This window comes from Erigeron canadensis, chromosome 7 (assembly GCF_010389155.1).
Source record: "Erigeron canadensis isolate Cc75 chromosome 7, C_canadensis_v1, whole genome shotgun sequence".
Lineage (NCBI taxonomy): Eukaryota > Viridiplantae > Streptophyta > Magnoliopsida > Asterales > Asteraceae > Erigeron > Erigeron canadensis.
The window spans coordinates 36,428,762-36,442,386 of record NC_057767.1 but is presented as its reverse complement, the minus strand read 5'-3'; the positions used below and the strand labels follow the sequence as shown (position 1 = coordinate 36,442,386).

Genomic DNA, 13,625 nt, shown 5'->3' with positions numbered 1-13,625 from the left:
CGCCGAACGTTATCCTCGTTAGTGAAGTTTATACCTCTTTGGCCTTTTGAATAGGAAAAATGATCGGAACAATACTCGCTGAGTTAAACAATAAGGTGTTAACGATATTAATTATATGATGGTTCATTCGTAAGATGTTAATACTTTGATGTTAATTATTTGAGCTCGAATTTCACTCTCTATAAATGTAACAATGGGCCATTTTTTTGATGTATATTCGAAAGTCATAGCTTAAATACTGTGTAGTGAGGTTTTGTCTCTTTAACCACGATTTAAGTTCTGATTTATGTTATAAATTTGCTGTTAAAAATAAAAATAAAAAAATGCATACGAGGGTAATATATAGATATCTTTTCAAGATCAAATCTGGTGCGTATAACAAGGTGAGAGGAATCAAGGAAGCAAGTTGGGAGCGGCGAAACAAATTTTATTTACTAAACTTGTGTAAATGAGGGCGTCATCACTCATCAGTACATTGGCCAACATGCCAACTTGAGGCTTGAGCAGTTTGTGTCTGGTTTAAACACTTAGACTAAGGGAAGTGGGAGGCAAAGGAGGCTTTCCACATAGGGCGTCTTTTGATATGTGGCGGAGGCTCCCTTTGAAGGGAGCCCGCCTTTTTGTGGGAGTGAGGCTCCTTTCAAAAGAAGTCCTCTCCCTTATTTTATTATTATTATTTTATTTTTTTTGTTTTATGTTTTATAAATTTATATGTAATAAAAAACATATACTAAAATATAAAAAACACTTTTCAACACTTTATTTCAAATAAAAAAACAAACAATACAACTAAAACTTATTCCAAACATCACACAAGACAACTAAACGACTAATTATCTCTAAGTCTCAGATTGTTTCGGATCAATTCCCACTCCTCCAAGTATTGAAAACCGTTGTGTCGAGATACCGTATTGTACTCGGTCAAAGCCCTTGCAACCATCGCATCGTGTCCATCGTTGTGACCTTCGTTCACACGGTTGAACATCATATTGAATACGTTAATGCTTGTGCGCATGCGGCGCCATTTAGCGGACACCGCATCGGAATCTCGATATGTCGATGGTTGGTTTTCATATTCGAGAAAAAGAGTGGTTACTTTCATCCAGAACGTTTGTTCCTTTGAAAGTTATCCGACAACAGGTCGTTTGACACCTCGACCCAAGCTCGTGCCAAACTTATTTCTTCGGACCGGGTCCAAACTTTTGCCATTTGAATGATTTTTATATATTGTAGAAAGAAAAGTGAAAGAAGAAGAGAAGTATGTATAAAATAAGAAGTGAAGGAGGGTATTTATAATGGAAATGGTTAAAGTAAAAAAAAAAAAATTTAAAACAAAAACTGGCCGTTTTAACGGCACAAAATTTTGAAAACATAACCAAAGGGGGCGGCAAAAATTGATCGGCAGGCAAGATTTTGGGCAATTGCCGCCCGCCGAGGCGGTGTAGCCGGCGGCGTCAGGGCTGGGGTTGCCTCACTCCACATAGCCTTATTCTCCTCCCTACTTAACAAAAAGTCACCTCTATTTTATGAAAAAAGATTCCCTCAAACTTGAAGGAATCCTTCTCCCCTATTTTATACCAAAAATTATAGTTATGTTATATTTTTCTGTCTAATGATCTTCAATTTAAGTTCTTAAAGTAAGATTTTTAATGAATTTAGTAACAAGAAGCTTTTGGATTCAAAAATAAATCAAAAATAGAGCTTCTATATTAAGACATTAGTTTTCTATCATTTTTGGTTGGTTTTTTTTATGAAAAATAACTGAGTACATATTTCAATTTTTTTTTAGTATACGTTGATCAATTCATTTTGCGAGCCGAGCTTAAGGAGATTACTCATTTTGCGGGTGGCCTTCAAGAGTAGTTGCGTAAGAACATACGTATATGACTACATAGTATTTTTTTTATTATTTCAAAGATTCGAACTTATAATCTTCAAATATTTGTAGTTGTACGGGTATTATTGATAATAAGTTGTAATTAATATTTATTTGATCGATAGCCGAATAACAAACCTCCAACACATAAAATGAAATTAAGTATCGACATAATAATTATGGTGGTCTACAAATAGACTTCAAGCATAATTGAATTCCAACCACTCTATATTCTAGCTTTGTTATATATATATTCGTGTCGAATAAATTAACTTTTGTGGTTTATTCTTGTCCCCAAATCATTGATATTTTGTTATAAATTCTTGTCTCTAGGAAATGAATAGTTTAATGAGTAGACGAGGAAAAATGTAGAAATAATATCAACTTATCAAGTTTGGTTTTTCAAATTTTGTGCCGTTAAGTTGTAGTTAGGTTCTCACCAAATCTTGCCGTAGAGGGGACCTATTCACATCATTAAACCCCCAATGTAATTACCCCAACGTCGTATTGTGAAATGAGTATCACGCCATCAGTGTCGGCTTAAGGTTTTTAGGGTCTTAAGCGGGATCATTTTTGAGGGCCTTTTATAAACTTGAATGCCATAATCAACATATCTATATTTGAATTTCTTTTGGAGGGTAATAGAACTTTGATTTTCAAAAAAAGTGTTGATTGTTGTTCATAGACAAATGAGATGTTTTTAGCCCTTACTATAAAAGTTATTAATCTTTAAGAAAAATCTAGTTGTAACCGTGTAGTTATAGGCTAAAATATTAAAAATTTGGAGGCCTTTGTTATTGGTGGGCCTTAAGCCCATGCCTAAACCCATAAACTATTAAGCCGGCTCTGACGCCATAGTCGTCCATTAAAATGGTAGTTCTTAGAGCAATTCCAATGATCAAGTGTTTTGTCTAAAGCTTTTTATAAAAAGCTTTTGATCAAGTCTTTGCTACAATAGAAAAAACTTGAAAAAAGTCTTTTTAATAGTTTTTAATAGCAAAATAAAGAAAGAGATAGTGTCAAATTTTTCTAATGACTAGGACTTCAAGCTATTTACAAAAAAAATTTCACTCCAATGAGATTAAGATATTGCAAAAGCTTATTCAAAGACTAAAAAGCTTCATAAAAAGCTTTGTAAAAAGCTCCATGATGCTCTTATAATAATAGTTCTGTTAATTATGTATGATGTCATTGAGTTTATGTACATTTTTTTTTCAGACTCGACACTTTTTTAAGAAATCAAAAGCTTTCTTGAGATTTACTCGTACTAAACAAAAGAAAATTAAATGTGCATGGTTCCCATTTCCTAACTCCCCATTGCCTTTGCCTTGTAGTATTGATCGGCATTGATCAAAATGGTCGAGTTTGGCTCTTTAAATAACATGTTATCTCTCGTTTTATTTCATCTTTATTTTTGAGTTTTAATAGGAAAAAATCGATAGTAAATTTTATTTTTGGGTTTAAACATATAAAATAAAGAAATACTCAAAAGTATATAATTTTACAGTTATATTCCTTTTCTATATTACCTTATTAGGAGAACTGTAGTCATTCTTTTGTTTTTATTAAGTTAAAAGAGTAAATTAATAATATACTTTTTTTTCCCTAATCCCCCATATGTAGGAATTTTAGGATTAGAAGCAACTACAAATTTTATAATATATATATATATATTTCTTTTCTGTTTAAGAAGACGTCAAATATGTCTTCGATCCTAAGTTTTTTCCCCTTTTTTTATTATAATTCAATTTTTGAAAGCATTGTAAAACTTGTGGAAAACTCGGAAATGAACAATATAAAATTAACATATAGTTTTATCAAATAAGGATCTTGAGTAACCACAATGATAAGATCGATATTTTACAAAAAAAGATATGTATAAATATAATACAACATTCAAGTGTAATTGCAAATCCTTCAATTCATTCTTGTCAAACAACAACACGATCATATGTTCGACAGTATTAGTAATGTGTTCATTCCATCACCACCCCCCCTTAATTAATCCGTTTCTATATATCTTTTAATTTTATGCATCAGAAACAAGTTTGATTAATTATTGATGGCGATTTTTTTGCTTTACACGCAATTCACGAAGCTCTGCTGCATCAATCTGGTTTGTTTGGCCTTCGGGCTTGTAGTAGCCTGTAACGGGATCTGGAACCCATGGAGTCGATTTCTTTGATTCTTCGCTTCCTTTTTTCACCATTGTCACTCCACTTCCCCTCATGCTTCCATTTACAATCGATGTTGCAAAATCACGTCTGTCGATTATCATTCGAAACACAATTAACACGTCGAAAAAATTGATCCAAATGTCATGAAAACAAAATCATAGCAAATCAAGAAACAAAAAAGAATTTCGAATTAGTAGTACTATATATTAATAAGTATATATATGCCATGATACATGAGCACTAATAATTATAAGACATTATCATTTTTGAAATAATATTTATTTAAGATTGAGACCAAAGAGGCATAAATTGCAATTTATAGTATAGAAACACCGTTTTTTTTTTTTTTTTTTTAATTTTTTTTTTTTGAAGAAAGAATGAAAGATAGCTAAATAAATTCATGTTACGTAAATTAGATTATGTTTTTGTGTAAATCACGCTAAATTACCTGTTAACCGCGACAAAAAGATGATCAACGATCAAAGTTGAGATAAGCTTCGTAATAGCCATTTCACGAGCAAAGATTTAGATGAAATATATTGACTTGAAACACGAGGCCAGAGAAGCTTCAATTCGATTTTCAATGATCGAGCGATGGTCTTGTTAGTGTGTGTAGGATAATACGATAAACTGTTGAAAATATATGCCACGGTTTTTAGCTATTTATAGAGGAAAAGTATGAGTATATATTTAGGTGGGTTGACAAAGTTGAAAGGGTCAAATAGTAGAACTATGGGACCCCGATCGACTCCAAAGTGGTCCATTATAAGAAAGTGGGTCCTTTTCACTTCTACGTACATACTGTATGATTAAAGTTCTGTGTCCACGTGTTATGTTTGATACTCTATGGTGGCCTTCAAATCACGTCAAATGAAAGTCGTCCACAATTTCAGTGTTACTTTTTGCTACGTATAAAGTTTATATATCAAATTGATCGACATAAACCGAAAATTCGAAAAGAGATATATTAGATACTAGATGATATATTAAATTAACTAACAAAAGAAAAAGGTAATTTAGACTAATTAAGTTTTTTTTTTGAAAAATTTGAAATGATTTACATAAATTGAAAAGGTATTTTCGCATTCATATTACTCAAAAATCAAGCTTTCAACCCAAACATATGTTATTTAATCAAAATACCAGATCTTGGAAAAATTATTAACGTTTTTTCTCTAAAAAAAGATAAATCTTCTGAAATCATCATCCAAGTAGACTCTGGTCTTAAACCTTTCGAAATGCATGTGTTAAACATATAGCAAACCTTATAAAGTTTGTATTCTCACGTTTTATATTTCACGTTTTATCTCAGGCATGCATAGTTCAAGCTACATATATTCTTTAATTGGATTTTATTGTGATATCACTCATAACTAATAACTAAAATAAAATTATCAGAACATTTTTATTCAATCATCTCATCAAGAACCTAATATCTTTTACAAGAATATTAAGACGCGTGGTCACCTTGTGGTGATTTAGAAGAGTTGTTGTCTTTCCAAACTTATATTAAAAAAAATCACTATAATATTATTAAGCAATGTGCTGCTTAAGGATAAATTATTATTTATCTAAGTAATTATTTATTACGATTATATAACTAACTAGGTCTTTTACAAATGTAGTTGAGTAAGCGTTAGCTAAAAAGTTATAGTTTCCACGCCAACAATTCTTAATATTTGTGTTTTTCTCAGAGTTTCATAGTACAGTATGATATTATGAATTGCTTATATTGTTAGAGCATGAATAGAAATAATATAATTTTAAGTACAAAAAGTATATGTTGCTAACAAATGTTCATGTTATTAGAGTTAATAGGTGATCTGCTTCTTTTACTGCCGCGTGTTGACAAAAAAAATAATTTTTTCTCCCCACCCGTACATGTTGACAAATTTCATCTTTACTTTGTGTTGCAAGTGATCTGATTGCTTCTTTTACTGCCTTGCATTTTGAGCTTTCCTCCCATGTATATGCTATTGTCTTTCTTAGTTGGAGTTTTATCCAGATTTTGAGCAATCATATGAATTGATAATTGATTTCTGGGAAGAAAAAGAAAAAAGAACCATACATAACAAATATAAGAGATTTATCAAAGTAAACGAAGAAAAATAATGATAGCTCAACTTCATCACCATTTAGCAGCAAGAAATACATGTGTAAATAGATATAGACAGTTATCTAAACCATCTAAAGTTTAATAATATATATGAATAAAGGAATCTTTCAAACTAATGAGAGATGGCAAAAATGTACGGGTTTGATAACGATCATAGAGTTTGGGTCAATATAATAAGTTTCTAGCTAATCTTACCATAGTCTTAATCAATGAAATAAAACATGAAAGATTCCCCAAAATTAGTATATTGGTTAACATTAAAAGTTACCTTAGATCATTCCCGTCACATGCTGGACCTGTGTTAATTTTTAAAATGTCGAATGCAATAGACTATGGTTCCATGGCAAATTTTGCCCCATTATATAAACGCTCCTGTCCACCCAGTTTGGCACCAATATGGCAGTACTATATTTGAGAAGCCAACAAAAACTGTAGCCATGTACGAAACCCACCCCCTAGACCGGCCTAGACTGGTCATTTATCAGACCTACCGACACTATGCAACTTAGTAATGTTTCATAAGGTGACTGGCTGGTAAAAACATTTGAGTCATAATAAAAAATAATAATAAGAAATTGAAGTATGAAAACTGCTATATCTTGCAAAGCTAGTTTGTTCTCTAACCTGGCAAAGTTATTTAGTCCAGCATGTACAAACAATCCATGTAGAAGTTGAAGACCAACTCGCCCTTTTGTATGAACCGAGTAACACCAAATGACAGTTCTTGAATTTGCCCCGTATAAATGATAAATCAGGCCACCAAAAGATTTGCTAGATATAATACAGCACCAAAAGTATGTACTCGTTGCCAAGTGATTAACGTTTACAAAAACTAATGCTGCCACAACGACCATGAATAAGATAAAAATTTCATGCAACAAAAAACCTGCTAAACTCTCTTGACAATTGACGAACAATGGCAATACCTCATTTCTCGTTGTTGAGTTGTAAAATCTTATATTTGGCAGCTGAACCAATTCGAATTGATCCGCCAAACCACCTAAATTTTATTCAAACTTGAATCCACAAAAATCTTTAATGTTTGTTTCAATCGAGCAAAAACTGAATCAAGCACATACAGTTACAGTAACCGGTAACATTAGTATAATAAATATCCATTTCTCCGAATAATAAAAGAAGTAATATTGAAGCCCCTTAAACCATTTAGTAAATCTACCTTATCTAGTTTTATAAGATTCAATCTGTCATAGCTCCTCAATGCAAGATTTGGTGGTAGAACAAATCTGTAGAATGATGGTTATGACGCATACACGACCATTAAAAGAAGTTTGATTAAAAGGATATGTGAATCTTTAGATGATCTTAGAGCAGGGATGTTATATGAAAGACGCATACACAGCCATTAACTGCAGAGTCGAAAGATCCTTTCACTCAAGTTAGCTTCAAACAAAAATAGCATGTCCTTGGCTCCATCAAGAGCAAGTAAATGTTCTCCCTTTTTTGGATCATCTGCAACATGTTTGAATGTATTCATCGGGCATTTTGAAAAAGGAAAAAACAAACAAAAAGTATTGGTTTGAACAGAAAAGCTATGCAATTGAAAAATGGGATGGATAATGCAACTTAAGATACGATTACCAAAAGCTAAACCCTTCTTTATAATGTTTAATGAAAAAGATCGACTTAGACTTTAGACCGACCTAGACTCTGACTAAACCAAGGACAGGCAGACACATACCACAACAACATAGAGGCAATAACATCCAGAGCATAACAAACCAATAAAAAAAATAATTAAAAAATTAATGAAGGACATCGATAGAAGCATAACAAATCTGTAAAAGCATAATCATTGTTGATATGGTGTGATAACCCCAAATACTACAATATAAAGTAGAGTTGGCCAATAATCACCATTCTATTCATACAACACAATCTTCAGGCAAACGCAGATATAAATTTATAAATAATAAGATTGATTAGGGATAACATATCTTTCTATTTTCATTAATTCAAACTTAATATCTACCATTTTTACAGATTATATATATGCATATACTTACTATTACTTAGGAAAAATTGAGTTCATCTAAGTTTGCAAAACAAAATTTAATTTGTTTCAACTAGCTAGGAGTTTTTTAATGTTCGATGAGTATACTTTATTTGTCTCCCAAACCATATAATATGTTTTCTTAGTTATTAGTATGGTGCTCGCTCGTTGCGGCGGTTGGAAAGCAGCTGTCAATATTAGAAAAACCCTTGTTGATGATGAGGAATCCGGCGGCGGTGGTTGGGGGCGATGAATCCGGCGAGAGAGAGGATTGTGATTTAGTTGTTGATGGTGATGAATTGATGGCAAGGGTTGTGATAGGGAGATCAACTGGAAAAAGTGATATGGCCGGGTTTTTTTTTTTTTCTATATGGGTTTCGTTTTTTGTGGGTTTAAATTATGATAGAGGTAATTTCTGCATTTAGAGGAAGGGGTGTAAAATACAATGTAATTAAGAAGGGTATTATGAAAATAAAAAGTGCTTAAAACTTAAATCCAATACCCTTTATAAGGGTTTATAAATTATAGATAACTCAATTTAATTAACTTTGATATTAACATTGTAAGTTTTTGCAAGGGGATAACCAATCAAATGAATAAAATATAAACCATCATTGGTTCTACTAGGGTTGTTTCTCAATTTGATACATACGAATAATCTTCAAAATATATTATCATGAATGAACAATGAATATAGTCGATTACTTGGGTAGTTGTATATATGTTGCCTAAAATGATTCTACCTACAAAGTAAATTTGGGATATGAAATATATTGCCGAAGCTATAAAATAAGAACGATACCCCTTCATATGTTTGGAGCATTTCTCATTCATAGTCTACCAAGAGCACATGACACTACTATTGATTCATGTTCTTATTCTTATATTATCTCTTTTAATATCCTATCCTCATTTTCTATTAATATATGATGATCCATTAACACTTATATTTGAAGCAATAACCGAATGCTAGCGAAAATAAAGATTCGGGCTTTTCAAAAGCTTAATTAATCTGACTTAACGCTAGAGAACAATCTTTTGAGTTTGAGCAATAAAAAATTACTACAACTCGTGAATCTATCCAAAATATTAAATATGCTCAAATAATCTAGAGCATCACATGGATCTATATTCTAACTTGTAAATTAAATTAAACGAAAAAGAAAATCAAAAAGATTTATTACCCCAACAAACCAACACATTGAGTTTTGAAAATTACTGAAATTGAGGAGACATCTGCATCAAAGTTAAGTGAAAATTCAATAACACGAGGTTTTTATTCATTTAAAGATTACTAATCCAACTTCAATAGAAAAAATTCTTCATTTAAACAAAATGTGAACAATAAGCAGAAATCCCGGTAGAAGAATACTAAATCAATTTCAACTAGAAATTTTTTAATTTTTTATTAAGATTTAACAAAAAAGAACTTCGAACTTGGTGACGATGTCTCACTACAAAATTGTATAACATCAATATACTTTTTTCGCTTTAAAAATAAGTATGCATAAAAAGAAAATAAATATATTTCAATGCAATCAAACTTAGTGACCGTTTTACTTCTTCTTTTTTTGGTTTATTTTTAATAGTGTTTTAGGAATCCAACTTTCTAAGATATATGCAAACTAAAATCTCTAAAAACGTATACTTATTATGGAATGATTTCTTTTATACATTTCAAGTATTAAAAATCTAAGTTTAAGTTAATTTTTGTTATATTTTATTGGGAAAATGTTAAACGCAACCTTTAAGATTTCACTTAACGTGCATACAAAATTTTATGACTTTCATATCAAATGTTCACCAGTGAATTTTATGGTAAGAATACAACTAATTAATGTAGTTTTATAAGAGATACATTTAGCAAAACCCATTTTATTATAGTGATAATTAATTGGTAAAAATCTAATAGGAATGCAGGATGCAGCAAACAAAAAAGGGCAAACCGGAGAAAGTAAAAGGGCTAATGCTTTTAGGAAAATGTTTTTGCGAGCTCGGTTTAATATAGAGCCCAATAATCAGAAAGCAACCCAATACCAAAGTTGACCTTATTCCTAAGTCGTTGAATATATAATATTATATGCCCTGCTTTTAAGTTTTCAATTTTAACCTAAAAAAAATACGAGTATACACTTAATTTTTGTTCGAGATCCAAAACTATTCATCAATAACATTGTAAGATGACAGAGGTAACGGCCGTCGCTGACATTCCACCAAATAATACTATCTACATTAACAATCTTAACTAGAAAACAAAGCTTCATGGTACTTATATATAATTCTCTATATTATTTTTTTATTTGTGTATGTAATTATGTATGTATGTATGCATGCAAATATTGTTATTGTGTTATATATAAACGTGATGAATAAACATGTTTTTATGTTTTTTTTTTTTATTTATTCAGAGCTAAAGAACTCATTGGAAGAAGTTTTCTCATTATTCGGGAAGACCACGGAGATATTAGCATTCAAAACATTGAAACACAAAGGTCAGGCTTGGGTTGTTTTTGAGGATGTTTTTTGACAAGCCCATGGTATGTCTTTCAATTCGTGTTACTTAAAAATTTTTCGTGTCATTAGTATGCTATAACTTAGTTTGTTAATTCTTGATAGATATACAAATTTACACCGAACAATGTCATATGTATCGTCTTTTAAATTTTTTCTCTTCTTGTGTCCTTGTGTCAGGGCAGGCTAGCGGGTTGGCATTCCTCAACTGGAAAATAACACATTTACTTGATTGTGTCCAAACGTTAACCCTAACTTAGAACGAATAACCCACGTAACCCTATAACCCAATAACTCAAACGGGTCAAACAGGTTGTTGGTTAAAACGGATCGTCAGGTAAATGGATTGTAAGTGACTTGAATATAGGTGTTAGACTCGTATGAGTCTATAGGTGTTAGACTCGTATGAGTCTAAGGAAAAAACTTAAAAAAGACCAAAAATCTGAAGACTAGCTATAAAAAAAAAACTTAAAAAGGGCCAAAAATCAGACGACTATATGGGACCCATATAACTACATCCAACCTGAACGCGACCCACTTATCAAATGCGGCAGGCAGGTTAATCGGTTTACAACCATAAGTCATAACCCTTTTTCGTGTGGCAGCTTCATGTCATGGCTATAATTTTTATCCCAACATACAAAAGAAAGTTTTAAAGTAGGATACATACTATGAGTTCTGAGTTCTAAGATACTCCGTAATTGAGAAGTAAAAAAAAAAAGAATATCATGACCTCCGAAGCATTTTACGATTTTTTTTACGGCACAAGATTGGTCGTACTTGGATTCTGAGAGGTATTTTTTTATCGGTTGAGAGTTATAAAGTTGGTGCTGCAGGCTTGCAGCTTACATATATTATAATATTTGTTAGACTTCTGATTATTCTTTTGACATAGGTGTGCAGTAACAATACTCAATATCCATCAGTTTAGAAGTAAATAAGAAGATTCTTTCACTTGAGCATGTTTTGATATCGCTGTTGGTGTAGTTGGTCATGCATGATGAGGGTAATAATTAATTTTCATCGTGATCTTTATGTTTTTTGAATTATGCTTCATGCCCGTGACTGCATTCTTGTCCGTTCACATGTTAATATTACCACATTCTGTTGTTGCAGAGGATACAATATGCGAAGACAAAATCAGATATTACAGCAAAAAGAGACGGCACTTTTGTCCCTCGAGAAAAAGGAAAGTAGCAGGACGACCGAGGTAACATTTTTGTTTCTTTTGCTTCAAGGGGTTTGATGAGGCTATATTAGTTTACTGCTATTAGGATGTTTCCAACCAAATACCTATTAATGACACATATTGAATAAGGTTTGAAAGTTATAAGAGGCGATTTTTGGGACTTACACAACTTACCGTTGTTAGGCTAGGTAGTGTTTCAAAGTAAACTTTAAGGCACAAACCTGCCAAGTAAAACACAATGACTATCTAGAGGTTAATCTGCTGTAATGACTTACTTTCGGGTCCTATGACAGTAGTAATTCTACATCCGGGGTATAGGTCTTCTGCGATAAGCATCCATATAGATGGCAAAATAGACAGGTTGGGTAACAGGTATTAATTAGTTGTTGGGATGCTTTGGCCCGAAGCATCTTTTATCCAAGTTGTTTTATGCTTTCGACTAATTAGTGTGTCAAATACTATACTAAAAACTTACTCTATTTGAACTTTAATATGATCTTTAAATAGAAGGATTTAGGAAGTTTTATCCACTATAACACTTTTTGGGTGACTTAGACCTATTCAACCCATTTGACTTGTTTCCATCTAAGCATCTGTTTCATTTTTTACCCATTTGACTTGTATTCATGTCTTTTTGTTATGCAACAGGAAGAAAACGCAAACATCAGCATGACAAAAATCAAGCTTCAACTAGTGTGAATGCTGCTCACGCGGGTGCATATGGTGCTGCCCCTCGGGTAAGACTAATGAATCACATAATATCTCCCTTCTCTTTTTTAACAAATAAAATATTGCTAATTGCATAAAAAACAATGACCATTCAAAAGTTCTGATGCAAGGTAACCATTGAAAATTCAGATTGAGACCCGGTTACTAATAGATAATGATAACACGAAAGATGATGTATTAGACTATTAGTAGGTATTTACAATGTTGATTTTTTTTTGGTTAGCTAAAATAGAACTGAGATATACTTGTTCACCTTTTTATGCAATTTGCCATAAGGAATACATGTTAGTATGTTACCTAATATATATATTTCTTATAAAACTCTTGGTGCAGGTATCACAAATACCATACATGGGAAGTGCCAAATCAGCTATGCCCGAAGCTCGATCCAACTCCTCCAAACAATATCTTATTCATCCAGAATCTACCCCATCAAATGTCTGCAATGATGCTACAAATGCTCTTTTGCCAGTATCATGGCTTTAATGAAGTAAGAATGGTGGAAGCAAAACCGGGAATTGCTTTTATAGAGTACGGAAATGAAATGGAGGCGACCATAGCATTGCATCATCTTCAAGGATTTAAGTTAAACCCCGATAGCCCTCTGTTGATAACTTATGCAAAGAAATAGAAAATTTTACCGTTTTCCCTGCTATCAAACCCAATAGTTATCTTAGATTCTTGATAACCGTAACTTTATTTTGCTACATTTTTGTTACTTCGTATTAAACTAATTAAGGTTTATAATTGAAATTCCGACACATGAAACATCACACGCACTACACTACTACCGCATAATCCCAGGCCATGATGATATCGTTGGTTGCTTGGTTCCTTTCCGGGTAAAACCGTCTTTTCACGTCAAGTTTCCTTAGCAAAAACATAGCTAAGCAACTTGGTTGAGTTGCAAAGTTTATTAAGTTTTTGCTCAATAGCAAGTCAAAAGCATGCATCGAGTTTGGTTGAAAATATTTTTGTTCTCAAAGCACATTATTGGCAATTTTGACAGGGAACAT

At 32.1% G+C, this 13,625-nt stretch overlaps 1 protein-coding gene, 1 long non-coding RNA gene and 1 pseudogene across 2 annotated transcripts; 2 read left to right on the top strand and 1 right to left on the bottom strand.

The window, feature by feature from the left end:
• Nucleotides 1-3,734: 3,734 nt before the first annotated feature.
• On the bottom strand, nt 3,735-4,696 carry LOC122608092 (protein SENESCENCE-ASSOCIATED GENE 21, mitochondrial-like). The gene is made up of 2 exons (XM_043781178.1): nt 4,502-4,696; nt 3,735-4,140 (listed from the first exon to the last, which is right to left on the bottom strand). Exons 1-2 carry the CDS (start codon nt 4,561-4,563, stop codon nt 3,933-3,935), a joined length of 270 nt encoding a protein of 89 aa, XP_043637113.1. The 5' UTR covers nt 4,564-4,696; the 3' UTR covers nt 3,735-3,932.
• Nucleotides 4,697-10,318: 5,622 nt separating this feature from the next.
• LOC122608760 lies at nt 10,319-11,614 on the top strand. Its single transcript, XR_006325320.1, has 3 exons — nt 10,319-10,445; nt 10,589-10,672; nt 11,595-11,614. It is a non-coding gene; the product is annotated as an uncharacterized LOC122608760 (long non-coding RNA).
• A 77-nt stretch (nt 11,615-11,691) lies between these two features.
• LOC122609443 lies at nt 11,692-13,308 on the top strand (annotated as a pseudogene).
• Nucleotides 13,309-13,625: the final 317 nt, after the last annotated feature.

What these genes read in the sequence shown, in the direction of transcription:
- LOC122608092 (XM_043781178.1), bottom strand. Translation starts at nt 4,563, where the DNA reads ATGGCTATTACGAAGCTTATCTCAACTTTGATCGTTGATCATCTTTTT. An exon ending in CTTTTTGTCGCGGTTAACAG is followed by an intron (nt 4,141 to 4,501) that starts GTAATTTAGCGT and finishes GATAATCGACAG; the next exon opens with ACGTGATTTTGCAACATCGA.